Source organism: Varanus komodoensis, unplaced genomic scaffold (assembly GCF_004798865.1).
Source record: "Varanus komodoensis strain SLA01 unplaced genomic scaffold, ASM479886v1 scaffold46_3, whole genome shotgun sequence".
NCBI classification, from domain to species: Eukaryota; Metazoa; Chordata; class Lepidosauria; order Squamata; family Varanidae; genus Varanus; species Varanus komodoensis.
This window is the reverse complement of record NW_025336044.1, coordinates 4252517-4279019: the sequence shown is the minus strand read 5'-3', so window position 1 is coordinate 4279019 and position 26503 is coordinate 4252517. Positions and strand designations below refer to the sequence as shown.

Sequence of the window (26503 nt, the reverse complement as noted above, 5' to 3'; positions counted from 1 at the left end):
GATTTACTTGTTAACTGCCCTGAGCACCTTTCTGAAGTGACTGGAAAGGGGGAAGGGAGAGAATTAATTAGCTGCAGGGACTTCTACAGATTCAAATGTGGAAAAGAGACAGAGGCATGCCAGCTGGTAAAGTGGCTCATGTAAATGTGGCAAATTAAAAACACAAAAGCTTAATAACACCAATAACCTCCTAGTGGTGACACCACAGTTGTGAGTTGCTGCAGCAGTGAAGATCCCCTTGCATTGAGGGTGTTCCTGTGGGGTGGGGATGGGGCTTCAGGGTAGTGGAAGATTGAATCGTAAAACCCATGAACAGCTGCATTTGTGGTGGGCATGGACATTGTCTGCTTGGTGCAGAAGTGCCATCTATATAGATTTGTGGATAGTGGTGGAGCTGAATTAATGGGCATGGTTTGCGTTGGCACCAGTGATGGGAAAACATTTTGTTTTAATTTCTATACTGCCCAATAGCTGAAGTTCTCTGGGCAGTGTTCAACAACATTTAAAAAGCAGTATAAAATACAAATAGCATTAAAAATAATAAAAGGGTTACCACACAAAAATGCAAAGCCAAATTTAAAACACATGTAAAAATTTCAATAGCTTAATCAAAGTAAATCTTAAAACCTGTTTAAACAGCTAACAAAGCCCCCAGTTGAGTTGAATGTCCAGTGGTGGAGGACAGTCTTAATCTGGTGCTGAAAAGGCGTTAAGGCTGGTGCCAGGTGGGCCTCAGTGAAGGACTTGTTGCATAACAGGGGCGGGGGGGGTGTCACCTTTGAAAAGGCCCTTCTCCATGTTGCCAGCAGCCAAGCCTCCCGCAAAGGTCGGCCTCAGATACTCTGGGTGGATAGTGGTCCAGAGAAACATTCCATGTAGGACTTGGAATGTTAGAACCAGCACCTTGAATTGGGCTCAGAAGCATATGGGCAGTTGTGAAGTCCTGGAAGCAAAATTGACTTGCTAGGTAGAAGGTTGAAATCTAGGCGTGCCAGGGTGGTTTTCTCCGAAATGCTACCTGTTCCACTTGTGGGGCTGGCTAGACTGGCTAAGCAGAGGAGTTTTAGCGCTTGGAGGTGGTGTTCCAATTTGTTGGGCCCTAGGAACCACTGTGGGACAAGGGCAGGCTTCACTTGAGCCAGAGGTGGCACATAACATACAAATGGGTAGCGTTTAAACTCAGCTCTGAAAGCCGAGGCATCTGGTTTGGGGTGAGTCATTCTTAGGGGTTGAAGATTAAAGTATTCCAATTAACCAAAATCATCATTTGGAATGCCCTGAGGCCAGTGGGTACCACCTTGCCTAACCCTGGTTGTGAGATGCCAATGGGTTGTTTGGGGTTTGTTGTAACAGGTGCCCTTTTTGATCAAACCAGCTCGTTTCTCTGCTGGAGAGATTACCTGTTGAAATGGCCAACATGACCATCAGTGAGTTCCTCTCTGGAAGAGAATGGTCCATCTGCTTCTTTGGAAACGGTGCTGTGTGGATTAAAAGAAAGACCCTTTTCACCTTTCTTGCATATACAGAATAATAGGATGTGTATATGCTTTTGGTTTTAGTTTCAGTCACTGGGTTTTACAGTTTTTGGGTGAGTTAAGTGTGGTTTGGCTTAAAAAACATTTTTGAAACTCAGCTTGCTATTTCATCTGAAACATTCAGAGACATTCAAATGGCTTGCTTTAAATTTTGTAATGTTGCCTACACCGCTGAAAGCAATTGTAAAATTCTATCCTTCACATGCCTAGCTCTTGGCTTGATCCAGCGAGGGAAGCATGCGTATACTGGATGCTGGTTCCTCTTTTCCTGCCTTCAGAACAGCCTCTTCTCCACTTCCCATCCTCTCATCCCCCCAAAGGGGGAGCTACCCTTTAGTGGCCACGTGACCCTCATGCAAGAACTGTGACAGCATCCTTCTCTGCTTGGGAGCAGTTGCCTTAATCTTGGATGAAAGGGAGGCTGGGATGGGTGTGTTCAGCTCTGATTTTTTAATAGGAACTGAATTTGCAAGCAAAATAGGACTGGTATGTCTCCAGCGCTAATTATCCCCATGATGACTTCAGCCCAGGGCTGTTTTTGTTTTGTTTCAGGGGTTCCTAATTGTTTGCAAAGCATGTTCTGAGGTTGGACACACTTGCCAGTACTTGCTCTGAGCTGGTGCAGTGCTGGCTCCCCTCCTCCTTTCAGAGGCCACGGAGCCGTGCATCTGAATTCGGTTGCTTGGTACAATCTGTTTTCTTGGGCCCTTCTGTGATTTGGGGAAAGGAAGGTTACAGGGCGTGGTGGCAAGGGTGAATGGGGCAGCGAGGAGCACAACCAAGCAGTGAAAGGGGTGGCTAAAAGTGTGCTTGATCTCTGTTTCCATCACTTTAGTAATTACTAACTTGCATTTATATCCTACTTTCCCCTCTTGCAAGAGACTTAAGGTGATTCCATGGTCTTCACCCTCTATTTTATCCTCACAGCAACCCTCTGAGACATGTTAGGGACAGACCCAAAGTTGTGCAGTGGACTTCATGCCTGAATTGGGACTGGAACCAGGCTCTCCCAAATCCTAGTCCACCACACCACCCAGACTTTCCATGGAAACAGCAGGTATCTAGAAGGAAGGTGGGGAGGGAGTGTTGGGGAAGGTGCTGAGGGAAACCTACGTAGAAGCATGAAAATCTGTTGCGCATACACGCTGGATGAGATGATTCACGTTCTACCGGCTGTATACCTGCATCTACGGACAGGCAATTGCATAGTGTATTGGGAAGAAAAGTCCTAACCTAGGCTAAAGAAACCACTTTGCACTTATCAGACTATTGCTTGTCTCATCTGTAGCATGTTCTGCCATTGCTGTTGCCTGCTATCCGATCCATTTTCCAGATGTGTCAGGGTTTAAACCACAAACTTCACACCAAGACAGAATCAGGCAGTGTCCCATCCAGGCACTGGTGAGTGCCCCCCCCCATCCTCTAGCAGGGGAGCTGCATCGTGCCCCCCCCACACACACACACACCATCAACTACAAAGAATGGCCCTGTCCACATACATGCTGAGGGGATTTTCCTAATTCTTATTTTCTTTATTTATTACATCTTCATCCCTTATTTTTTCCTTTCAAGTACCTCAGGGTGGCTTACAAAATTCTCTTCCTCCTAGCAGTCTTTCCCTCATAACAACAACCGTGCAAGGTAGGCTAGGCTAAGAGTCTGTGATTCCATGGCTGAATGGGGATGAGAACCCAGATTTCCTGAGTCCCAGTCCCTAGCGCTCTTAACCACTATTCCACACTGGCTCTCTAATTGGTCTTGCCAGTGCAGCTTGCTGTGTTGTGTGAACCCAGCAAGGGTGGCCTGTTGCTGTGGTAACCAAGCCACCCCAGAATCCTAAGCAGCCCATGAGTCCTGGGTGGTTTGTTAACCATGGAGACTAGTTATCCTCACATGAGTTTGCATGACTTGGCTGGTGAGGGTAATTCTGCATGTCCTCATGGCTCAGTTGCAGGACTGTGCAAACCTGGTTTGTTTGTTTAAAACATTTGTATGCTGCCCAATAAATAAAATTGTACCACAGCACCTCTGGGTGGCTCACAACATGAAATAAAAACACAATAAAAACTATAACACATTAAAAACAAGAATAAAATACAGCAAAACATACAAAACAAAGGTTAAATGGGATTAACTATTAAAATGTGTTTTTTTTTTTAAAGGAAGGTTTTCCTCTGACCCTGAAAAGACTGTAGGGAAGGTCCCAGGTGAATCTCCTTGGGGAGAGCATTCCAGGTATGGGGAGCACTTGCAGAAAAGGCCCTCCTCCTAGCGGCCATCCCTCTCACCTCCTTAAGGGGTGGCTCACACAGGAGGGCCCCCTGTGTCGACCTCAAAGGCCCAGGCATATGGGTGCAGGTGCTCCTTAAGATAACTGGGGCCTAAGCCGTTTAGGGCTTTCTGTGTCAGCACAAGCACCTTGAATTGGGCCTAGGCCATGAAGATCTGTCAGGATAGGTGTTCTGTGGACAACTCTAGCGGCTCCCGTCACCAGCTGAGTGGCCCTATTTTGTACCTGTTCTAATTCCCGGACCGTCTTCAAGAGCAGCTTTGAAGGTTAATATGACCGCCCTGCAGTAAATCCTTAGGCCATGTGGTTGTGGCATCCCCCCAAAAAATAGCAGCAGCAACAACAACAGTAGCAGGACCAGCTTTGTCCTGAGGAAGAATGGAAAGGCCTTCAGCATGGACTCTACCCAGAGACCCAAACAAGTTACGACGTGGGGCACTGGGAGGGAGCAGCAACTGTGATCTTGCTTTTTGTGCTGAGAAACAGCCCTTTCTGTTGAGTTCATACTCAGATTTGGAGGCCTAAATAGGAATCCCTTATTTTTGAAGTTGTGCTGTGGATCTGGTTAGAAATCAGTGGTCTCCAATCTTTTTAGGTCTTTTTAGCACATTTACAATTTTGAGAGTGTCTTGGGACTTTCTTACAAAATGGCTGCCCTGAAGGGGCTTGTCTGCTTATTAAACAGCTACTGTGGTAGGTATTGAAAGTCTGAAAACACTCATTTCCCAGAAGGGAAAATTGGGTGACTTGCCCAAAAACTGAAGTATAAGGCAGAGACAGGGCTGGAGCGCCAAACCATAAAACCACTCTTCGGAATCCAAATTAAGATGGTGCTGGAGGTGCTTCATTTTGCAGTGTGCCAGTCTTCCAGTTATTTTTCCCATACGTTAAATTTATTTATTTTTATTATTTATTTATTTAAAGTTTTTGTATGCCGTCCCCTTGCTGTATAGCCTTGGGATGGCTCACACAATAAATATCATACAAATACAGTTAGGCAGGGGCGAGGACCCTGGCAAGTCGGAAGAGAGGTGTCTGTGGGCACATTAGTTTCTGTGGCCACCATGTTGGAGACCCCAGCATTAAATCCTCCAGAGTGGTCCAGTTGAACCTCTCAGGCTGCCAGTTGCCTGATTCTTGATCATTTGATCTTGGCAGTAAGTTTTGGCATTTCTCCACATGCTACTTGCTAGTACCCCACATAACCTTGAGCTGTACAGAAAATATAAAAGCAGAAATCGTATGCAAGTCCTACCATTTAAGTTTCCAAAACAGAGAGGGAGAATACAGAAACAAGTGATGGAATTAAAGGTTGGACATTTTGATGTGGAATTACATGTGGCATGACGTTTACACATAAATGGTCTGAGACCGGGTTTGAGAGGGACTGCCAGAAGCCTCTTATTGGAGCTGAGTTCCAAATTCCCATGGCTCTGAATTCGGCTTGTATTTGCATGAGGCAGCCCTGGGTTTGTTTCTCTCCTGGACATAAATCTGCCTTGTTTGGAAAACTGCAAACTTGAGAAGACCACAAACTTCAGAAGACCTAGGCACACAGCAACAAAGTGTTCTCGCTGCAAAGAGCCTGATGAGTGACTAAGTATAAAAAGCCCCCTGAATTCCACTTCCGATAGCTGCAGTATGGCAATAAAGGTTTAACCAGCTTTTAAGGGATAATTCATACCCCTCTGCATGTTTCAAGTAACTTGACTGATTTAAAGTTTTAAAATGCAGTTGATATTTTTGGAGGAGACCCCTGTGAGAATCCTATTAATAGTTTATGGCTTATATGTTTGGTGAGTGATTCCTTTCCACCCCTCCATGCTTCAGTTTAGGAAAAAATGATAGAGAACCTGTGTGAGATGAGAAAATATTTTCCTGGACAATAAATGTCCAATAAAATGGCTTACATGGAACAAGCGAAAGAAGGCAATGCCTGCCTGCCTGCCAATTACGGCCTGAAAGGGCAATCCAATGTGAGGGAAGGGGATGGGAAGGGATGAGGAAAACCATGGCATGGGATTGGGAGACTGGACCTCCTTCCCCTGTCGTATTCCTCTGCCTCTTGCAATGGCCACTGGTGCATGGGAAGAGGGAACAAACCTTGCATTGTCTTGCATGTTGCAAGTTGTGATTCTGCCTCCTTTGCTGTATTGGGTAAGGAAGGATCTCACTGCCTATGGTGGGAATGAATGTCATGGGCCAGGGAGAAGATTACTGGCCACGTGGCTGCTGCTTGCCTTTTGACTCTGGGAGGCCTGTGCGAACGGACAAAGCTGACTGAGGTGTTGGACCCCTGTGTAGGTAAAGCTGACAAGGACCACTTGTTCCCCAGGTATTTATTTGCTCCATGGGAATATTCTCATCGGAATACCTGGTTGACCAGGCAAAAAGGTTTGTTTGTTTGTTTGTTTTTATCATTTCCATAATGTCCCCTAACTGAAGCTCGCTGTAGGCAGAAATCTCTCTCTCAGCTCCCACAAGAAAGAAGATTTGGAAATAGCACACGCTGTGTGTGTGTGTGTGTGTGTGTGTGTGTGTGTGTGTGTGTGTGTAAAATTACCAAAAGAACAACTCAGCATTTGCCACAGAATGTTCCCAAAGGAACTGCTTTCTTTGATAGCGTGAATGAAGATGAAATTTACCCAGTTACGGTATGCCTGCTTAAATGAACTATCCCGAAGCATTCACCTATGCCTTTCTGGAAAAAAACTGGTTCCTTCGCAGTCAGTGTCCTCACGTGCTCTGGGCATCTGCGTGTAACGGAGCTCTGCCTGCCATTTCTTAATGAAGCCTAGAGGACTCCCAGCTTCTTGTATTTCTTCCCAAACAAGAGAGTTACCTTGATGTGGTTTGTGGCTAGGAAGCTTCTATAGTCTGTTTGGGTGAATTAAGCCACACAGAGGCTTGTGCTCACTCTAATTCATGCTGGTGATGTAGCTTTAATTGGGAAGAGGCATGGACATAGAGAGAAAGAAAATGAGTTTCTGAGCTTTGTTTAATGAAAATGGTCTATCCCTTGACATTTTTAGCAGCTCACCTGGTTTTTATGCCGTTCTGACTCTCACAAAGAGCTCTGAGCATCTGTCACCGAGATGAATTTTACTTCCAAAACTTGGATGGAGGTTTTATTTTGGCAACAACATCATGCTGAGAAATAAATACAAAACTGTGGGTCGCTGAAATCCAGAATGAGATTTCTTAACCCTGTGAGAGGAATTTGTGCAAACATTGTGGCTACTTCTTTTTTTTAAATGTATTTGAAGTGTTGCTTCCAGTTAGCTTCTTAACTTGATTAGGAGTGGCCTGTTTGTTTGTGTATTCATTCATTCGTATGTATTCATTAGAGAACATAAAACAGAATCTATTACTAAAGTGCATTTTAAAATAGTACACAATCATCTAAAACACATCAAGTATCTACCCCCATCCCCACCCCAAATTTCTTGTTCCCATACTGGCAGATCTAAACCTGAATTCAAAATTTAAAAAAAACAAAACATTTTGTGTTTGGATAAACCAAATGAGCAGCCTATTTTGGACTTATAAAATAAAGTGGCATGACATGTTGAAATAGCATATCTCCGAGGCCTTTGGGTTTAGTTTAATGATAGTAGTTTATATGTTTGAGTTAAATATTAGTGATGCATTTCTTTGCGGGACTGACAAGTCTTCCTGTGGTGACCACTTATGAGAACTGAGGCTTTGAATGGAGGGAGGGAGGTGTGGAGTCTTGATCTTGCTGGACCTCTTCAAGTTGGTTGATACCTCGATCCAGGGAAGGGCACACACAATCTTGCTTTTTGCTAGAACTTAGCAAGGGTAGCAGCAACTGCAGCCAGGTCAAAATGGAGTCGTAGGAAGGGCGGCATGGAGCTTGCACAGACATAGCCCAGAAATTGGTTTCTGGGACCAGAACTCATGTACATGTACTTTTCAAATGTCTCCTGTTTTCCTATATGCTTGCTTGATTTTAGCAGCCTAACTTAGGAGAGGGCACAGGGCGTAATAACCTCGTGGCATATAGGTTTTGTTATTTTTTGTATTTATGATATTTGTTAACCCTCCTTTGCCCTGCAGGGAACCCATGGGAGCCTCTGTGATCCCTCTGTTCTTGCTCTCCCTTTTGTCCTAACAGCAGGAAACCTGTGAGGTAGGTTAGGCTGAGAGGCAGCCACTGGCCCTGAGCCACTCAGTGAGACTTGTGGCCGAGTGGGTGCCAGAGCCTGGACTTCCCAAGGTCCACCCATCACGCCCATCACTACAACATGGTGGCCAAGGGAAGGGTTCTGAGGTGTCTGGAAGCTGGCCCTGCTCTGCACCTCCTTCACTCTGAAGGACATGGCAGCTTGTGCGGAGTGCATGCCAGGCAGGGAACGACGGCACCACGCTTCCTTTTCCCCGCTGATTGTACGGAGGTCGAAGAGGTCTGTCTGTTTCCCTGTCCTTTCCCCAAGCACCCCACTGTTCTTCTTCCTGGCCTCTCTGCCTCACACGGCATGTCCATGGAACTGCCCCTGTGTTAGTCGCTGCAGTTTGTCTGTCATGATAAAGGAAAACAATATGAACAGAAGTCCCCCACCTTTCCCATGTCCCTGGAGTGCCAGTCTGTATCAGCCCGGTGTTTGAATGCGCTGCATGTTGGCTGCATTGAATTCGTTAGAAGCTGGCATCACTTGAAAGCGCCTTGGCAGGTTACTTTGGAGAGATGGTGGGGCGATCGCCACTCTTCGGAGCGTCTCTGTAAATGTTTGTTCTTCTGGTTGTGAGCTGCAGTGGAGTAAGCGTGGTACCTTTCCCTCTGCTTTGGACAAGTGTGGTTATGAGTTTGAGTCCCGTCAAGGAGCAACAAGGGCCTGCAAATGCAGCAGGCTGGGAAGAAACTTGAGCTATGAATGTAGGACCTTCCTGGTCTGAATTCTTTGTCTGCCAACAACTTTACTTGGCTCCTCAGGCAAGCCAATGTCTCTTGTCCACAGTATCTTATCAATAATGACATGTGCGTGTGTGTTTATCTATGCCCTAGCCCCAACATTGTGAAATGTGGAAACCTGAATACTGGTCTGCATAATAGGGGGACCCTATGTGTGTGAATCTCAGGGTATTTTTTTAAAAGTACATTAATTATAATTAATTAGAAATATGTCCATGTGGCTGAAACCTGCAACAATATCTTTAGGGGCACATAGTACTGCATTTCATCCAATGAGAAGCCCTCTGTCAGAGGGACAGAGATATATTCTGCCCCCCACTGCAGTGGGGTTGCCCCCTTTCAGAGTCATGGAGTGCACAAATCATTCCTCGGGATTTTGGGGGGGGTGCTGTGGGGGGGCAATGCATAGCATGCTAGCAGGCATGGCTTCACTCAGGTGGGCATCAGTCAGTGGGTACTACTCTGAGAGCTGTAGGTTGGCTTAGAAGGTTGTCTGTATTAACACCTTTTCAAAGTTCATTAGTCTACAAGAGTGGGACAATTAACCTTTGTAAACTGCCCAGAGAGCTTTAGCCGTTAGGCACTTTCAGGAGACAAGAAACAAAATGAAACAAGGAAGGTCCTCTACATGGTATATAACTCACCTGAAGCGTTTAGAATCTTTGAAAAGGCACTTAATGAGCATAATTAAAACTTTCAAATGGCATTTCCTGTAAGCTGTTGTGCAAGCAGTTACAGAAACCTTGTCTGAAAAGGAAAGACTCTTCCAAGAGTTATACAAGTTGATATTCCCAAATCCCTTTTACTTTTCAGAAGTGAAATCAGACAGCATTTATGTACACAGCTTGGCTGTCACCTGAATCCCCTAATTATTTTTGTTTTCACTGAAATACTTGGTTGGATGTTGATGTTTTTCTTGGGAGGGGGAGCAGGATTGTGAGGCTGGGGGGAAGGGGGCAGGAGAGGAAGACTCCAATATCATTTTACAAAAAAGGGAAGGATCTTTTAAAAATAAAAATAAAAAATACTCCATACTTGGCAACACAGCATCTGCCCGCGTGCAAAAGGCACGTTGCCAACCTTGGCGGAGGCTGTAGCCTTTGCTTGCCAGAAGTCTTGCCCTGTTGGCTCCATTTTTTGTTCCATTTGATGGACTGTTTGTTCACCCAATTGCTCCATTTCAGCCTTGCTGCAGTCACGGCGTTTTGAAAGTGGTGGGAATAATTAGCCCGTCTAAACTCTAAGGCAAATTCAGCAAAGTGTGATGGACCTCAAAAAGGTGCAGAGAAATCTTTGCTTGTTTTTTTTTTTTTTAAATATTCCAGAAAAGTTTGTGCTTTAGCAGATACCTGCTGCCGTGGCCTCTTTGAAGTTTGTAATTTACTAGGAGAACGTCCCATGGCATAGTTTTGTGTTTGAAAGACAAGAAAGTTTTCCTGCTATTTAAACTGTCCATTTGCTTTTGCTAATTTGTTTTTAGGAACAACAGTAAATGTCACTTGTGTTAGGAACAACCAGTTCCCATTTAATTACATCTTCAGGGTTTTCTGAAACATGTGAGATGCAAAGAGTGTTCTGTGATTTGAGGTGATGTGCCATTTATCTGTGGGTTGATGGAGAAGATCGGTTCATGGCATTTGTGAACGTTCTCCTCTGCCTTTTGCAAAGTGAAGACCTGAATAAATGCTCATCATGGCACACAGTGCTCTTTAGGTATCATCAGGCAAGCCTTTAGATGCAAGGCATGTGCCTGTGTGGCTTTGCTTGATTTCCTTGTGCAAATGGAAAATCAGGTCACCATATTAAATTTTGGCACCATTTTGCCACTCATGGGGCGCACCAATCCATCTGCTTGTAAGATGCACTGTTGCTGCTATGGAAGCCCCTTAATAGCCTGGGAAGCTTCTAATATTTACATCCATTTAGATCAGGCCAGCTCAATGCAGGCCAACAAGTTTGGTATCTGAGCAGAGTCCTTGTAGCATCAAGCGAACACCAGTTTGCTCTTCGAACTACTTGTTCAAGCAATACTGAGAATGGTCCTTAAGTCTCTCTTGCCTGATGTAAAGAATAAGTAAGTCACTGTCTCCCACAGCAGTGTTCCAAACCTTCAAACTTCCCAAGGGAGAAAACGTCAGCAAAGGAATGTTGAGGAACGGAGGGCTAATGTAAGGGTTGGGGACATGGTCCGGGGACAGAGCACTTGCTTTGCACGCACACAATTACCAGGGGCACTGACTGGCAACTAGAATGTGGTAGCAGGCAATGGGCAGAGACAAGGCAGCTTCCTGTGGAAGATTGGCAGAGAAAGTCCTTTGTTGCATACTGGAGACAGAGCATATAGCTGGGATGATGACTTCTGGATAAGTGCAGAAAGCTGGGTCATGTCTGGGTTAGAATTTGAACCTGGAATGTAGCGTGAGCTGTAAGGCATTGGTGTGGATCCAGGATCTTGTTCTGCTTGTCCCCCTGCCTGACTTGTGGAACCTCGCATCCCTCCTACTCAGCAGAGTCTCAGTGGAGTTGTTCAGCACCTCCGTTGCTTCTGGTTTGGAGTCTGAGTCAAACAGGTTCAACTCTGCTGACCAGAACAGACTTTGATAGGTAATGGCACAGGCAATGGGAGAGGAAGCCTCTGATAGAGAAGGCAAACCTTGTATATCTTAGCCTGTGTGCCTAGTGTAACTAAGGTAGACAGCTCCAGTTCTTCTGTGTGGGACTGCCATGTAAAATTGGGAAAATCTAGTTGGTCCAAAATAGAGTTCCAGAGTTTTGACTTGAACCTGTCAATCAAAGCATATGCCAATTGTGTATCAATGCCCTTGATTGCTTGGCCTTTAAAGGCCTATGTATTCCAGGACTCTTCCTCCTCAAACAGGCTTTCTTGTCCTTTAAACTGAATTTCAGAATTTTGCTTGCTTTGCCACTGTCTTGTGTTATTGGGGTTCCCAGTTGTGGAATACGCCTTTGGCATGATCCATCACTCTCTCGGATTTCCTTCCATCAGAAGCTGAAAACCTTTCTCTTTTACAGTTGGGATTTAATGTTTCATTTCACTGCTGTTTAGTTTGCTTTTGAATCGCTAAACTGCCGTACTTAATTTTAAAAAGACACATTTAATGTGTTTGCTTTTAGTGATGTGCATTGCATTCTATATTTGGTGGTGTTGCTGATTTGCAAAACAAACTCAAGTCAGGAAGGAGTGGAAAAAACTTTTATATTGTGAAATCACTCTGAATGCTCTAGAAGAGTGGAATAAATGGGTAAGGAAAGATATAAACAGATAGGGGACCTCTGGTATTGCATCTGTCATTTTCAAGTATCACTTTATTGAAACTGTTCTGGTCTCTTCACAGTGTGTCCCAGTGCTTGTGGCAAATACGCTTGCACAGAGCAGAACGAATGTTGCCACCCGGAGTGCTTGGGCAGCTGCACCGCTCCGAACAACAGCTCGGCATGTGTGGCTTGTCGGAACTACTATCACGATGGAACCTGCGTCCCCACCTGCCCGCCCAACACTTACAAGTTTGAGGGCTGGCGCTGCATCACGAAGGAGAACTGCTCCAGGATACCAGCCTCGGAATTGCATGAATTCGAGAGTTTTGTGATTCACGACGACGAGTGTGTGCCCGAGTGTCCCCCCGGATTCGTGCGCAATGATACCCAGAGGTAGCACACTTCATACAGATGTATACATGCAGACCACAAGTGCACATAGCCTCGTCATTTGCAAAGCAGGGGTGGGGAATGATGTCAACTTTTGAGTGCAGCTCTCTGCCTCTGTCCTCAGATATGATGATCCGTGTGTGCAAAAACACATCAAGGGTATGGACTATTGCGCTGCTGCTTATATTGGTCACCATTATCTGGAGTAGAGCAAGACTAGCATGTTTGAGGCATGGGCCTTTAGCAGGTGCTTTGATCTGGAATCTGGCTGTACACACAAGTCTGGGCTAGCATGGGAAATAGATGCCCCGTTCAGAAATAAGGCGGTACAGATCTTAGCAGGTGTGCTAAGCACCTCTGTGTGATGCACCTCTATGTGGTTGACTCCACCTGTTACCTATTAAACCTCATTGTATGATCAGTGATGGCACAACAATGTGATAGGGCTTTCCCTGGGCTCTGCTGCCTTTGATTGTCCTCTCCCTGCGAGTTCCTTCTATGGGAGAAGGGTGTTGTTTTGATCATTTGGGGAAGCATCATGCAGCTTTAAACACTTCTGCCCCCCCGCAGTTGTGCATTTATATTATTTATTGCGTTTTATTTGTATGTGATCTTGCAAGAGACAACTCTTACCCAGGCAGGTTACAAATAATAAGAATGCTAAAATCACAACTCTGTCTGTATCAAAATTATGAGTATCCTTCCCACAGGCCTTTGATGGAAGATGGCCCCAAGGCAGAAAAAGCTGGGGCACATATTTAGTATGCTTACTGAGTGTCTCCCTCTCCTGCAGTGCTCCTGCAGGGCAGTTGATGGTGGAGAGAAGTCCAGCTGGACGGGACCCAAACAACTCTTTACATACCTCTCCCTCCCATTCTGCTGATAGTATACACTGATGCAGATTGAGGCTGCTCCTAAGTACATCTCTTCCTGAGGTCTTGACATTTAAAGTCCTGCAGCCTCAGCATGTGAACAGTCTCTGTTAATTTCATGCGAGGTCCTTTTTTGAAATCAGCTTTGAGTTGAGTATCTGCATCCGAGGTTCGTGGCTGGATATACTTGTAGGTGCCTTGAACCTTTTCAGTTGAGATGGCTATGAATCTATGGAAATCAAAGAAAGAACATGTGTTTCAAGGAATCTGTTCTCCCTCTGGCATTTGGTCGGTTGCAGCTGTCCCACCTGCAACTGATCAGAGAGGGCCAGCCCAGTCAAACTGCAGATCATGTGCTGTAATCATTTATGGACTGTTCCACTTTGTATGGGTGGCATGAAGGGGCTGCTTGTATTAGGAACCATAACTGGTACTGGAAGTTTTCTTTTTCCCTTCTTCTCCTTGATCACGCCTTCATTGTGCCACCCTTTCTAGATGATAAACTTGCCTTAGTATTAATGTTTGTAATCTGCTCTGGAACTCTTTATTTGTTTTGGGCCTCTTGGTTAAAGAGCAGGATTTGGGCTTTCAACAAATCATCTTTGAACATTTTCATGATTAAAATTCCTCCACATAGAAAACTAACATGTCCAAGAAGAGGCTAGTCTGAGGTCCTTCCTCCTTTGTGATGTTTATGCACAGTGGATTTTCAGATATCAAGAATGTTAAATCATGCAGCAACCAGTTTTTAATCGATTAAGTTGAGCAATCCATGATCAGTGTTTTTGTCTCTCTATCGCTGACCTGCGTGGTCTGTCTATATGTGTATGCTTTGTGTGGACTTGCCACTCCTTCTTATCACTGTCACTGACCGATGAAAATGTCGTGTGAGAACTTAACACTCAGTTCCTTTTGGCATCGCTGCATTTTCTGAGTTCTCCAAAGTGCTTGGTTTAAACTTTTGCCAAAGAACTTTGGTGACAAATTCCAGAGGGGCAGATCTGGTCTGATGCTGCAATCACAGTCGAACTTACCTCATGGACAGGAGTTCTCCTGGGCCAGAACGCATGTCTTTGTCCCATGCCTGACTGAGGACACGACCTTTATGTGTTGCCCACCTGATAGACAGATGGTGGCAGGAGCTGGGCAAGGTGAGTGGAGGTCAGAGGCAGTTTCACCTCCACTCCTCTGTGGAAGCCTCTGAGCCAGTCTAGCTGACTTCTCTTTTGGTGAGTGAGGAGGAAACAAGATAATTTTATAGGATACGTTGTATTTGTGTTGTATTCTCTTCTCCCCATCCTCCAAAGTGCCCCCTTTTCTCCCTCTTGAACTTCTACGGAGTGCAGTTGTGAGCTCGCAGCTGACATTTTCTGCAACAGCTGGGAAGGAAGATCCATGACTAGCTCTCCTTCTCAGTGCTCGGAGGAAGAGTTCAGCAGATGCAGTTTTGGGGCATTGGATTTCTCTTTCTGAGAACTTTGGCATTCTCATCAGTAGTTGGTTTGAAAACATAAAACATTCTACAGAGCCGTGATTTGGTCCCCCCCCCCTTCTTCTTTACCTTCTATGCGGGCTGTGAGTTGAGTTCCCAGTGACACCTGGCTTTTCTTGCTTTTGTACAAAGCTGTCCAAACAAACCTCCCCTTTCCCCTAAGATTTTCAAGCTTACATACAGGTGCAAAGCAGTGATCTCTGCCCCTAGCTGGAAACCAAATGTTTACTGGGAAATGTTTTTCCTCACCATTATCTGACCACTTGTGTTTTCAAGCGATTAAAAACACTCATAAAAAGCAAAGCATGGCTTATCTTATCCAAGTTTCAGTGTGCTAATAGGAAAGATGGGCAGGAAGTGGCAAATCAAGAGCCAGTGATACGCATGCTTGTGCTTTTTCTTCTTCTCTAATCTTCTGCGATGGAACACCAGTCGCTGCAAGTGAAGCACTAAAAATCCTTGGTGTGTTTCCACGAGCAATTTCTGGCGTGCATTAGCCGTGCTTCGGAACACACGCCTGTCAATTCATGTAGCGGCCCATGTGGGCAGCTGCTTTTCAGAATTGCCACGGCGTCAGCTGACGAAGCAAAAAGGAGGCAGGTCCTGCCCCAACCACTGCCAGTCTAATCTCGATGGCACTGAGGTGCAGTCCTGTGTGCATTGAGAAAGCAAAGCATTCTACAGCTTCCAGCAGTCTCAGCTAAGAGAATGCCTAGGATTGTGGTCTTAGCCTATTGAGGAAGGAGGCAGAGGCAACAAAGAACAAATATGAACGTTCACTTCATTTCAGTTGCAGTTGAGGGTAGAAGGCCCCATCCCATCTGAGTTTGCCAGGCTCAGAGCCCAGTCTGTGTGCAGCGCTGCTCTGTTCTAAGCTGTTGGAGCAGCTCTTCATGGTGTTTCAAAGACTTGAGCAGCGAGTTCATTATCACCAGCATGGTGGGATCAGACCACTGGTCCCTGTGCATACCTGGCTAATGTTTAAGATGGGATTCAGGGCAATCTGGGCTTTAGTCCCCATGGGGCCATGAAGAGCACTGGGTGACTTTGGGCCAGTCACTCATCCCCAGCCTGACTCACAGGGATGTTGTCATGAGGATCAAAATGGAGTGGAGGAAAACTATGTTAGCCACCTTGGGTTCTTCATACATGGAAAAACAGTGGGGCCATTAGGTTGAGGACAAACCTGTTTTTAAAGCAGATCTGCCAATGTTTGCTGATCTTTTGATTTTCCTTTTCTCTTACCCAGCATGTTCTGCAGTCCCTGTGAAGGACCCTGTCCAAAAGTGTGTGCAGACGATAAGACAATGACCATCGACTCGGTCACATCAGCACAGTTGTTACAAGGATGCACAGAAATCAGAGGGAATCTGCTCATCAACATCCGTCGTGGCAGTATGTAGATGTTCCTCTGTGGAGGAATGTTGAGTGTTCATTTGCTAGCTCTGTTGAGGTCACCTTGTAGTCCCCAGTGTGAAGAACTAATTCTTGGTTTTGCTTGCTTGCCTGCTTGCATGTGCACGTGTGTGGTTTACATTGCTCTCATTGCCTTCTCTGGTTTGATGCACTTCTCCAGTTCTAGGAACCTGCATGGAAAAAGATGGGACGCTTTGTAGGAATGGCAAGGCTGTTTTGAACACTCCTTTGCTTAATCAGCCTAGGTAGCTCAGTCTTCCCTACCCTAATGGCCAGTGGGCATCCTGGCTGGGAATCGTGGGAACAGTAGTTCAGTACATCTAGAAAATAGCTGAATGACTGTAATGTATCGCAGGCTAGTTAGAAGTGCCTGCTATGTCACTTTAATTACCAACCCTTTTAATTGCATCATTTCTTGCCTAGCCAGCAGGAGGGACTTCATATCTTCCTTCTTTAGATCAGGGAGGCAAAAGAGAAGCTTTGGCTTTGGCTGGATTGCTTCAGTTCATGGCCTGGGTACATATATTGCTTTTGGAGGATGTGGACTCTTCTGCACTTGAGGCATTCAAGAACAGTCCTCTGAGTGGGATGGAGTAACTAAGTGTCCTGCTGGAAGGGGGTTGGACCCGATGGCCTTCTTGGCCCCTTCCAGCTATATGATTCTATGATTCTGTATGAGCTCACGTATTTCCATACTGATTGCTGCAGGAGTCCAAAATTCACTCATTCGTGCCTCGCTTACACCCAGATCCCACTAGATTCCTGCCATGTGTTCTGTGGGGAACTGCCTTTGAGTGGTTTTGGAATCAGCAGTTAGTGCAGAATGCAGCTACCCAGCAGGCTGAGGAAGTGGGATTTTGGTGTATAGGACACTGATTGGGTAACAGCTGCTCTGACTGGAGGGGTATTTCCTGGCTCAACTGGGCATCACTGTCCAAGCCCTAAGGAGTTGGACTGCTACTGCATGTCAGAAAGGGCCTTCAAGGGCCATGAAAGGTATATATTAGTGCCAGTTTCAGAGGAGGTATGCCACCAGTTGCTAGGGAGGGTGTCAGGCTCCCCTTGGCCAGGTGGCTGGCTGCTATGTGACAGGATGCTGGGCCAGTTGGGACTTTGGTCTAATCCAGCAGGACGCTTCCTTGTCTGCAAGCACTCGGATGGAATTGCCTAGGCCCTCAGGTCGGCCGCAGAGTCTCTGCTTGCAGGTATGGCATGCAGGTCACCTGGACTGGTGGAAACAGTGCAGTTTCGGGGTGGCCCTCTCTTAGGGCTTGCATCCCCCACTGTCAGCAGCTTTTAAACTAGTTTTAAATGCATGTTTATTCCTAGCTCCTTTCAATACTAATACTGAACTCCCTGCATTTCATATGTGTTTCACATTTTGAACTGCTTTTGCAGTCATTTATTAATATAGTGTTAAAGTTCTGCTTTGGTTGTAATGCAAGCTGCTTTTTAGAAGCTCTTAGTCTAGGAAACAAATGATTGGCACAATTTGGAAACGTGGCTGTGGCTCACTCCATCCAGTTTTTCATTTATTACCCAGCATGCACACATTCCCAAATGAATATCTGGAAGGGTAGGGAAAGCAAGGTGTATGCAATATTCTAAATTCACATCACTGTAGCAGCTGAAATTTGCATTTATTTTGAGTGTATAGACTTAGGACATTCCAGAACAATAATTTATCTGTTCTAAGTTTTAATCTTCCCAATAATGAGCATTCTCTGGGTGGATTATGGACAGTTAAAAGAATACAATATAATAGAACTAGTTAAAATAATGTATTGCAGTGTAAACAAGAAGCAGCACAGGGAGAGATCAATATAAAAATTAAAGAACAGCCACAAAACTCCAGCAAATGAGGCCTCTGTTATGCTAGGAGGGCCTTTTTCCTGGTCAGCACAGAAAAGATTTTTCCATGTGACAACTAGAAGATTTCTCGGAAGAGGGAAATGAAACCCACTTCAACCTTGGAGGTGGATCCTGAGATAAGGGCTTTGGGTGCAAACCTGGAAAAGAGAGGGAGGAGGTGTGGCCATTTTGGGTTCTTTTGTAAGGCTGCGTTTTGAAGTTGGCACCTCTTATCACGCAGACGTTGGGTGGCATGTCTGCGAATTAAGGTATTTGCCTGGTGGCAAAATTTTCTTTGCAGTGTACATGGTGCCCTCTTTAAATACTGGCGCCATCACTTCCACCCCAGCGCTCCTCTGCGCTGTGCTGGCCAGGGCCAGTACGTGTCTTAACAGAAAATGAGTGTTTAGTTAACGATTTGTTGGAGTGGTGATTCATCCTCTGGGAAGATTCCAACTGACGCTAATCTTTAAGAAGTGTTCCTCTTTTTTCTTTCTCAAAATGCACGCTGCACCTCTGTTTAAGTAGAGGTGTGGGAGGGGAAAGGTCCAGGGTGGAACATTGTGAGTTTGGTTTTTGGATCAAGGAGAGGGACCAACGCTGCCAAAGTGAATCCAAGTTGGGTGCCTTTTGCTCTGTGTTTTTGTGCCCTTGTTTTTCTTTGATCACTTGTTTCACAATCTTTAAATAGCGTTTAATATAGTGTCTTTAAGTTAGCTCATAATTTGTCTCAGTTAGAGTTGCTAGAACAAAATGTCCGAGATAAGGTACCTTGTTAAAAGCTGCGATATGTTAGGGAAAAAAACGTTCTTTTTGGCCTGAGTCATTTGCCAACCCTAGAAATAACATCATTTATTTTTCTTTATGTTGAGCTATAGCAAAGCTTACAAGGAATAGTTCCCACAAGGAACTTAGAGCAATTTGCTTAAGAGCTGTGGAGAACCTATACCGTGCTCAGTTTTCTGTTGTGAACATTCCCACGTGAGCTGGGCTGCTCATCACATTTGTTTGCCCCCCTCCCACAGATGGCCCCCATGAATGGCTGTCTCAGAGAAATTTCACTCACACTAAGAGGATTCCGAGTCTGTCAGTGCCTCATCAAAATGACTTGGGATACTCGAGCTTCCACTGTCTCTCAATCACGCAAAGAAGCTGTTTCTTTGGCAGCCCCAGTGCCACTACTAAAAGAAGTTCTACTTCCCATGATCACCACGTGGCACCTCTGGGCAGCATTGAACACCTAGCACAGTGTGGAGTTAGTAGCACTTGATACCAAGAAAAGCACCAGTTTTGGAAACTGGGTAGGTCAAGAGAGACCTTCGTTGGCTGGCCCCTTTCCACTCATTTCTGGAATTGCTGGCAAAGCCACCCGTTTCTGTCAAGCAGAAGGTGGCTCCTGCTGGCACAACAGAAACTGTGGGGCTTAGCCACAGCGGTTAGCGATAGCTAACCTCTCTGCTCAGGAAAAAGGTACCACTGAAGAATTAAAGTCCTTGACTAAACAGGGGGATGACACTGGTGATCGTGTCCTCCTCCTGAGCCTTCCGAGGCATCTCTGGTTGGACTAAAGGACTCCTCATTCCTAGATGGCTCTTCCAAGCCTTCCAGTTTGAAGGAACAGGCATGCTTATTTTGTCTAGAATGGTCAAGATAACTTAAGACCACGGGGCCATGGTGCTTCTCAGAAGGGCATTTTCTACCAGCATTAATATGGTAAACCTTACATCTGTCACAGAGCATAACAGAGTTGCAGCTTCCTGTATGCTTAGATTTACAACTGTTAGAGAGTCTTGCCAAAACTCTGGCTGTTGAAAGCTCAGAATTCGACACTGGCATTAGTAGTAGCGAGCATTCATGGGAGAAGAAGGCTGTCGTACTAACTGAAAAGTTAACAGTGCAAAATTGTAGCGGTATCTAGTTTTGCATTCCGCTTGCCTCACTTTTCATAGGTAAATTGGAGAGGTTGGGTTGCTGAGCGTGGCATCCATATTGAACAGGGAGAGCTGAAGTTCACCTTGTTAAGTTAAATGTGCATATGAGAAAACCTTTTTGCTAGTATTTTTCTTGAATTCTTTTTTCAGACAACATTGCCTCAGAACTGGAGAACTTTATGGGCTTGATAGAAACAGTGACAGGCTATGTGAAGATCCGGCATTCACATGCTTTGGTGTCCCTCTCTTTCTTGAAGAATCTGAGATATATTAATGGAGAGGAGCAACTGGAAGGGTGAGCATCTACTCAGCGTATAATGATGATTCTGTTTCAGTCGTCTGTCCTGGATATGTTGCCATTAGAGACAGATCCTCTAGCAAATATTCTTGGTTTGCTAGAATGACCTACACAAGCTTAAACAAAAATGATAAGGTGCAAATTAGCTTTATCTCTTGCTCTCTTATTGTAAATGGTTCAGCAAACTCCGGGCTGTGAATGAAAACCTCCTGTGAAAGCTTTCAGCCAGCAGGTTTGATTGGGAATCTGTCTGGATACATGAGGGATATCGAGCCTGTTTGCACATAATTGGTTAATTAACCCAGGATTTGCTGCGAACATTGCACCACCATTTTGCATATGCAAGCTCCAGTTGCTCCGATTGGCGGTAGCTATGTGCTGAGCAGGTTAATCATGTGGTTAAAGAGTCCACAACTAACGTAACAACCAAGAATGGGTTATTTAACCCATGATTAACCTATAGTTATCCAGGGTCGGGCATCAGGTAAGAATGATTGGAGCTTGCATACATGAAATGGTGGTGGAACGTTCCCAGCACATACTATGGCAAAATCCTAGGTGAATTAGCCTGCAGTTCACCTATGTTACATGTGAACAGGTTCATTACATAGGACAACCTGGATTTGCCACAGTATGTATACTCAAGAAGCAGTTACAGGTAGTCCAGTTTCTCTGCCACATCTAGCTGTGCATGAACGCATTTGTTGCATTCACATTTTACATATGTAGTTAGGTGCTTAAAACATCTGGGTTTATACATTATGCTTGTCCAGTGTTTACTTACAAACATACAGTGTGAAAAGGCTCTGTACCAGTACAGAGGGAAAAAGAGTTTTGGAAGACTTAAAGGGTCTTGAACACATCTCTAGACCTTGTGGTGAGGGTATTTAATGTTACGTAGATCAGCATGTCAACAGAATACTTTCTTTTCCTTCTTTGTTAGTGCCTTCCTCTTCAAATGGTGGTCTTTGCTCAAGGAAATGCTAGTGAAGCAATTGCTCCTGGCTGGTCACACATGCAGAACAGAAGGTTGGAGTGAATACATGTTGGTTTGGTCCAGCAAGGCACTCCCTGCAGTGTTGCATGAGAGAATCTGGGGTGCGTTGGGGACATGCTTAAGGATGGCAAATGGAGCAAAAAGTGGCACTCGCAGCTGAGTGTACTTCTGGCCTTAAAGGGAGAAACAGCCACCTGCTTTCTCTGCCTGCATCGCTCAGATTCTGTTCTGGTACCAGTTTCATACTGCCACCAGCATAGAAACGTATGAAGCTGGCGTATGTACCAAGTCAGGCAGCTTTGTTCCTCCGGCACAGCATTGTCTGTTTCCAGATGCGCTGGGTACCCAGGGCGCAGGCAGAGGTCTTTCTCAGCACCAGAAACTTTTCCAACTTCGGATCTGTGGTGTTCAGCCTCTCAAGCGTGTTTTGCACCAATGCACTGTGGCCAGTCCACAGGGGAGCTCTGTGAAACACAAATGCCCTTCTCCAAACTGTTGGGAACCTTGTTCAGCCTCCTTGAGCTTCTGAAACTTTCCCAGGCGATTCCGAGTATATCTCCACAGCCATGAGGACTAGAAGCTTTTAATTCAGTGACATTCTCAGGGACTAAACTTAGCACCTGATGAAACATCCTCTGGGCTTGTGTATAATAGTGGCATTTATACTACTTCAGCCACACCTTCAAAGAAAGAAGGCTTGGTAATCGTTCACTGATAGGCATGTGTGCTCTTTAGGGGCATATTTATATATCCAGGTGCCACATACTTAATTCCTTTTGGACCCAGATCAAGAGACATCTCTCACTTTTGTATTATATGTGTGAACAAAGATTCATCAGCAGTGGGGGAAAGGGAAAGCCTCTCAGAACTCTTTTGGGCAGGGAAATTTGGGGAATTGCTTTTTGTCCTGTCTCCCCCATGCTTATGTTTCCTTTCAGATATAAGCTGTGGTGGCAGTTAATAAACAAGAATTTGGGAAAACTGTTTGAACAAGGTGGTAGCAAGGTCATGGGAAAGGCACTGTGTGTGTCTGATTTATCTGACCTGAAAGGATTATGTTACAGCATGAGGGTTTCTTTGCAAACCTCCCTTTTTTCTCAGGCTGTGCTTTGGTCAGCTTTAAATTCTTAAAATTCCACAGTGTGATGGAACAAGCTGTAAAGGGCAGCTCTCGTTTCCACGCTTGAAAAATCCCACTGTCTGTTTCAATAACGACGCTTGCCTGGTGTTCAGGGCATCAGCAAGATTGGGTTTTTTCACCCTAATGTAATTACAGATTCTGGGGCCTGCCTTTCTGGCTCAATTAAGGCAGACCCCGTCTTCGTTGCTGCTTTGAAGACTTCCATCTTTAGATCCCACACGGAGCACAAGGAGAAAATCCCAGGGGCAAGAAAGCCATTGACTTTTTAACAGTAGCCATGGTAGAGTTGTCACCAGCACTGATTCATCCCCACTGCTTTTTCTAAGTTACTAGTAGAAATTAAGGTGCTATGGGCTGCACCTTCCATAAGCCCTTGCCAGACTGGTCAGGAAACATGGGAGTTATAGTCCAGAGTATCTGAAGGGGATCCATTTGTCTACCCCATGAGACCAGGATGCTCAATCTTTTCTGTGCAGAGGGCTGCATTTCCCTCATATCAGTTATCAGTTAGGGGCCGAATGTCAGTGGTGAGAGATAGGAAACCAGGACTGAATGCACCGCCCCTTTTGTCTGCCTGCCATCCATTTTCCTCTCTGCTGCCTTGAACTCACAGTCCAGGCTTGAATATAGGTTGTGGTGGAAACATGGTCTGTTGTGCTGTTGGACCATGTTTAAAGGTTTTTGTATTTAGTGGTAATTTATGATGTTCTATTGTATTTCAATGTATTCTATTGTGTTGTAAGCTGCCCCGAGGCTTCGGCAAGGGGCGGCATAGAAATGTAGTAGTAGTAGTAGTAGTAGTAGTAGTAGTAGTAATAATAATAATAATAATAATAATAATAAAATGATGTTTAAATTAAAAGGTTGCAGCTTTTCATGGGGTGGTGGATGAGCTTCATTCCTCCTTGTCCCTCCAGGCGCTCCCAAAGGATTCTCCATGGGAGCAAAGATGGAACTCTTCCCCCATCCCCCTCTTCTGTGCTGTTTTCCAGCTTCAGGTGCTTCCCAGCAGAATATGAATTTTGATTATTTGTAAGGAAACTGCTAACAAAACAGGAAATTGATGCATTTGCTGACAGAGACTGACCTGCTTCACAACATCCTCTTTCATAGGAATTATTCGTTTTATGTTCTGGACAATCAAAACCTGCAGCAACTGTGGGACTGGAACCATCATAACCTGACCATCAAAGAGGGCAAGATGTACTTTGCATTTAATCCCAGGCTGTGCGTCTCTGAGATTTACCATATGGAGGAGGTTACTGGAACCAAAGGGCGGCAAAGCAAAGGCGATATAAATCCAAGGAACAATGGGGAGAGAGCCTCTTGTACGTAAGAAGTTTTGTGAATGCATTCAGTCAGGGGAGTGTCACCTTGAGATAAATATCATGCTTTCATCGAAGAAATTGTGGCAATGGGGGGTAAAGGAGGAATGATAACAGGAATAAAAATGCAATTCTGTGTGGCTTTTCCTTTGCAGTGTTGAAACCCCCTTACGGGTATATGGCTTTTAAGGTTTCAACATTTGGCAGGAGGTGCAAGAGAGGGCCTTCTCGGGGGCCACTCCCAAGCTCTGGAGCTCATCACCAAAGGAGACTTGCTCAGCCCTGTGGCTGATTTGGTTCCCATGACATGGCAGCCTGTTGGAGCTCTCACACAGTGCTTGGGCACACACAGCATTCCTGCTTGCTGGGGATTGTGCTTTTATGTGAGCGTCCCCCTGTGGGGCTTTGAGGGAGCAGACAGGACTGCCCAACTCACAGTTCTGGAATTGCGCACCGTGGCAAGTCAGGCGTGTTGATGCACGTGTGTTCCCAGCCATGGCTGGTTTGCTCCTTTAAGCCTTCTGTGGAGAAGAATCCACAGCTGTCCATGGTTACGTGTGAACTGGCCCTGTGTTCCTTCCAGGGACAGGCTCATGCTCTTTTCCTCAGGTAGTGCTTTGGCCACCCTGTTTTGGAGCGACATTTAATGCTTTGGGTGCTGCTTCTTCCTTTAGTGCTGCAATTCTGTGTTTCACTTTCTGCGGAATGTTCAGTGAAGTGTTGGTTTTAACCTGTGCTTGAAGGCTAGCTACTTTGAGCGCTATTTAGGGGAGAGGGGCTGGGAATGGCAGCATATAAATACATAAATAAAAGCCTCCTTCTTTTCCACATTGCCTTTTTAGGGCAGACACACTGCTTGTGGGGCAGATGGGGAAACTTGGGCTGAGAGGCGTAGCTTGTATGTGGGTGCCTAAGGAATTCTGGCTCTTAATGAATTCTGAGTCCCAGGGCACACGGATGTGACCACAACACTTGTGGATGTGGCTTCCTCTGTTCGTTTCAGTAGCATCTGTCCAAATAAACTGAAGCCACCTCCTTTTCCTTAAGCACAGAGCAACCTTTGGTGGTGTGCATTGAAAGAGTGGCATAAAAACAAAGCAGCTTTCCCCTTCTGCACTGATGTTTACAGAACTGGGGAGCTCTCTTAGCTCTCGTCCCATGCCAGGATTCACTTCTTTAAAAGTCTTAGCTTTTTTCCCACCCCTGTGAGGGGGGAAAAATGCTTTCGGACTTGTTTGCCTTTCTGCAAAAAAACAGAGATTTCATAAGTAAGCCAAATGGGCTTTCAGATGCTGGCATTGTATCTGTCAGGATACAAAAGGCTTAAAGGCTTTCTGTTCTTTGGCTGTTTCCAATTTATCCCCCCACCCCACAAAAGAAAACCGCCAAGAAACCCCTCCATTGTCTGACATACTTTGCATGTTGAATTCTCAGTTCAAGAATCCAGGCTCTTTGCTGAATGAGAAGGTTTCACTGGGTGCCTTCTTCCAGTGGAAGCAGCAAACCACATAAGCTTGACCGTGGTTTTCTAGCCCCAAATAACCAGTGGTTCACAGCCCAACACATTGCACCTGCGAGGGCTAAGGGGTCCTTTTCATTTTTCTCTCCTTTGTGTAGGACTTGCTTTTGCTACCAAAAAGATTCATCTGCAGAACCAGCAACACTGAATGAATGGACAGTTTTTGCATGAAATGATGGTTGTTGGGCTGATTCACACACCCCTGCTATAGTTTTCTGGCTATTTAAAAAAATTATAAACCACTCTTAGATCTTAAAATTCCAGGGTGGTATATACAACTTGAACAAATCCACTGTAAAACAATACAGTCATGCCTGAAAGAACAAATGAAACAACAAGGACCCTTTAACTTGCATACCAAACAATCAATTAAAAGAAAAAGTAATTTACATTTTAATGTATATTAGAATTCAGAAATATTAAAATCTTAAAGCACCTGAACAAAAGAAACATTTTAACTTGACATCAAAAAGAAAACAAAGGCATTGCCGATCTCCTCTGAAACAGCACTTAAGGTGCTAACACACGGAAGACTCTGTTTTCTATGCGTGGGTGTAGGAAAACAGTCCCTATGTGCTGCCAGTTCATAGGAGTGTGCATTTGCCACACTGCTGGTAGCTTCCTTGCACACCTGGCTCAAGTCACACTCCGCAGACAAAACACCAGACAGTTTTTTAGTAGGGAAAGAGCTTATTTCGCACCAAAATATGACAATCTGTCACAACAGTGGCTGCAAGCAGGCCCTGGATGCAGCGCTCCCTGTCATAGCCACTTCCAAAAACAGAACACTGATCCGCCATGTTACGAGGTCAGAATGTTCCAGGCTTGTGCTAGAGTGTTTTTGGCACTTGCAACTAATTGAGTGTCTTGCATTGTAGGCGAAAGCCACATTCTGAGATTCGTTTCCAACACTACAATGAAGAACCGGATCAAGTTAACGTGGGAACAGTATCGCCCGAAAGACTACAGAGATCTGATTAGCTTCACGGTTTACTACAAAGAGGCGTGAGTATGCAGATCTAGATGAAGGCACAGACAGGCATAAGTTTATGGGAGTGGTGGTGAGGCAGGCATGGACTTGATTTGCACAACATGAGAAACATGAGTATGGACTGAACCGTGCTTTGTTGCTGCATGTGGGTTGTCGTATTGTGGGAATCCAGCTGTGCTAAGAAGCTGTAATTAAGAAGTGGTTCCCAACCCAGCAACAAATTGCAGCTGTGATGGCTAAGGGGTC

The 26503-nt window shown here is 45.2% G+C and overlaps 1 protein-coding gene across 2 annotated transcripts in view; it reads left to right on the top strand.

The window, feature by feature from the left end:
• The window catches only part of IGF1R (insulin like growth factor 1 receptor), a 196346-nt gene that overhangs the window by 132744 nt on the left and 37099 nt on the right, over positions 1-26503 (top strand). For both annotated transcript variants that reach the window (XM_044444981.1, XM_044444979.1), the window contains exons 3-7: positions 12115-12427; positions 16038-16183; positions 20137-20281; positions 23536-23750; positions 26145-26271. In XM_044444981.1, the coding sequence (XP_044300916.1) occupies positions 12115-12427; positions 16038-16183; positions 20137-20281; positions 23536-23750; positions 26145-26271 (946 nt within the window). The remainder of the gene's footprint in view (positions 1-12114; positions 12428-16037; positions 16184-20136; positions 20282-23535; positions 23751-26144; positions 26272-26503) is intronic.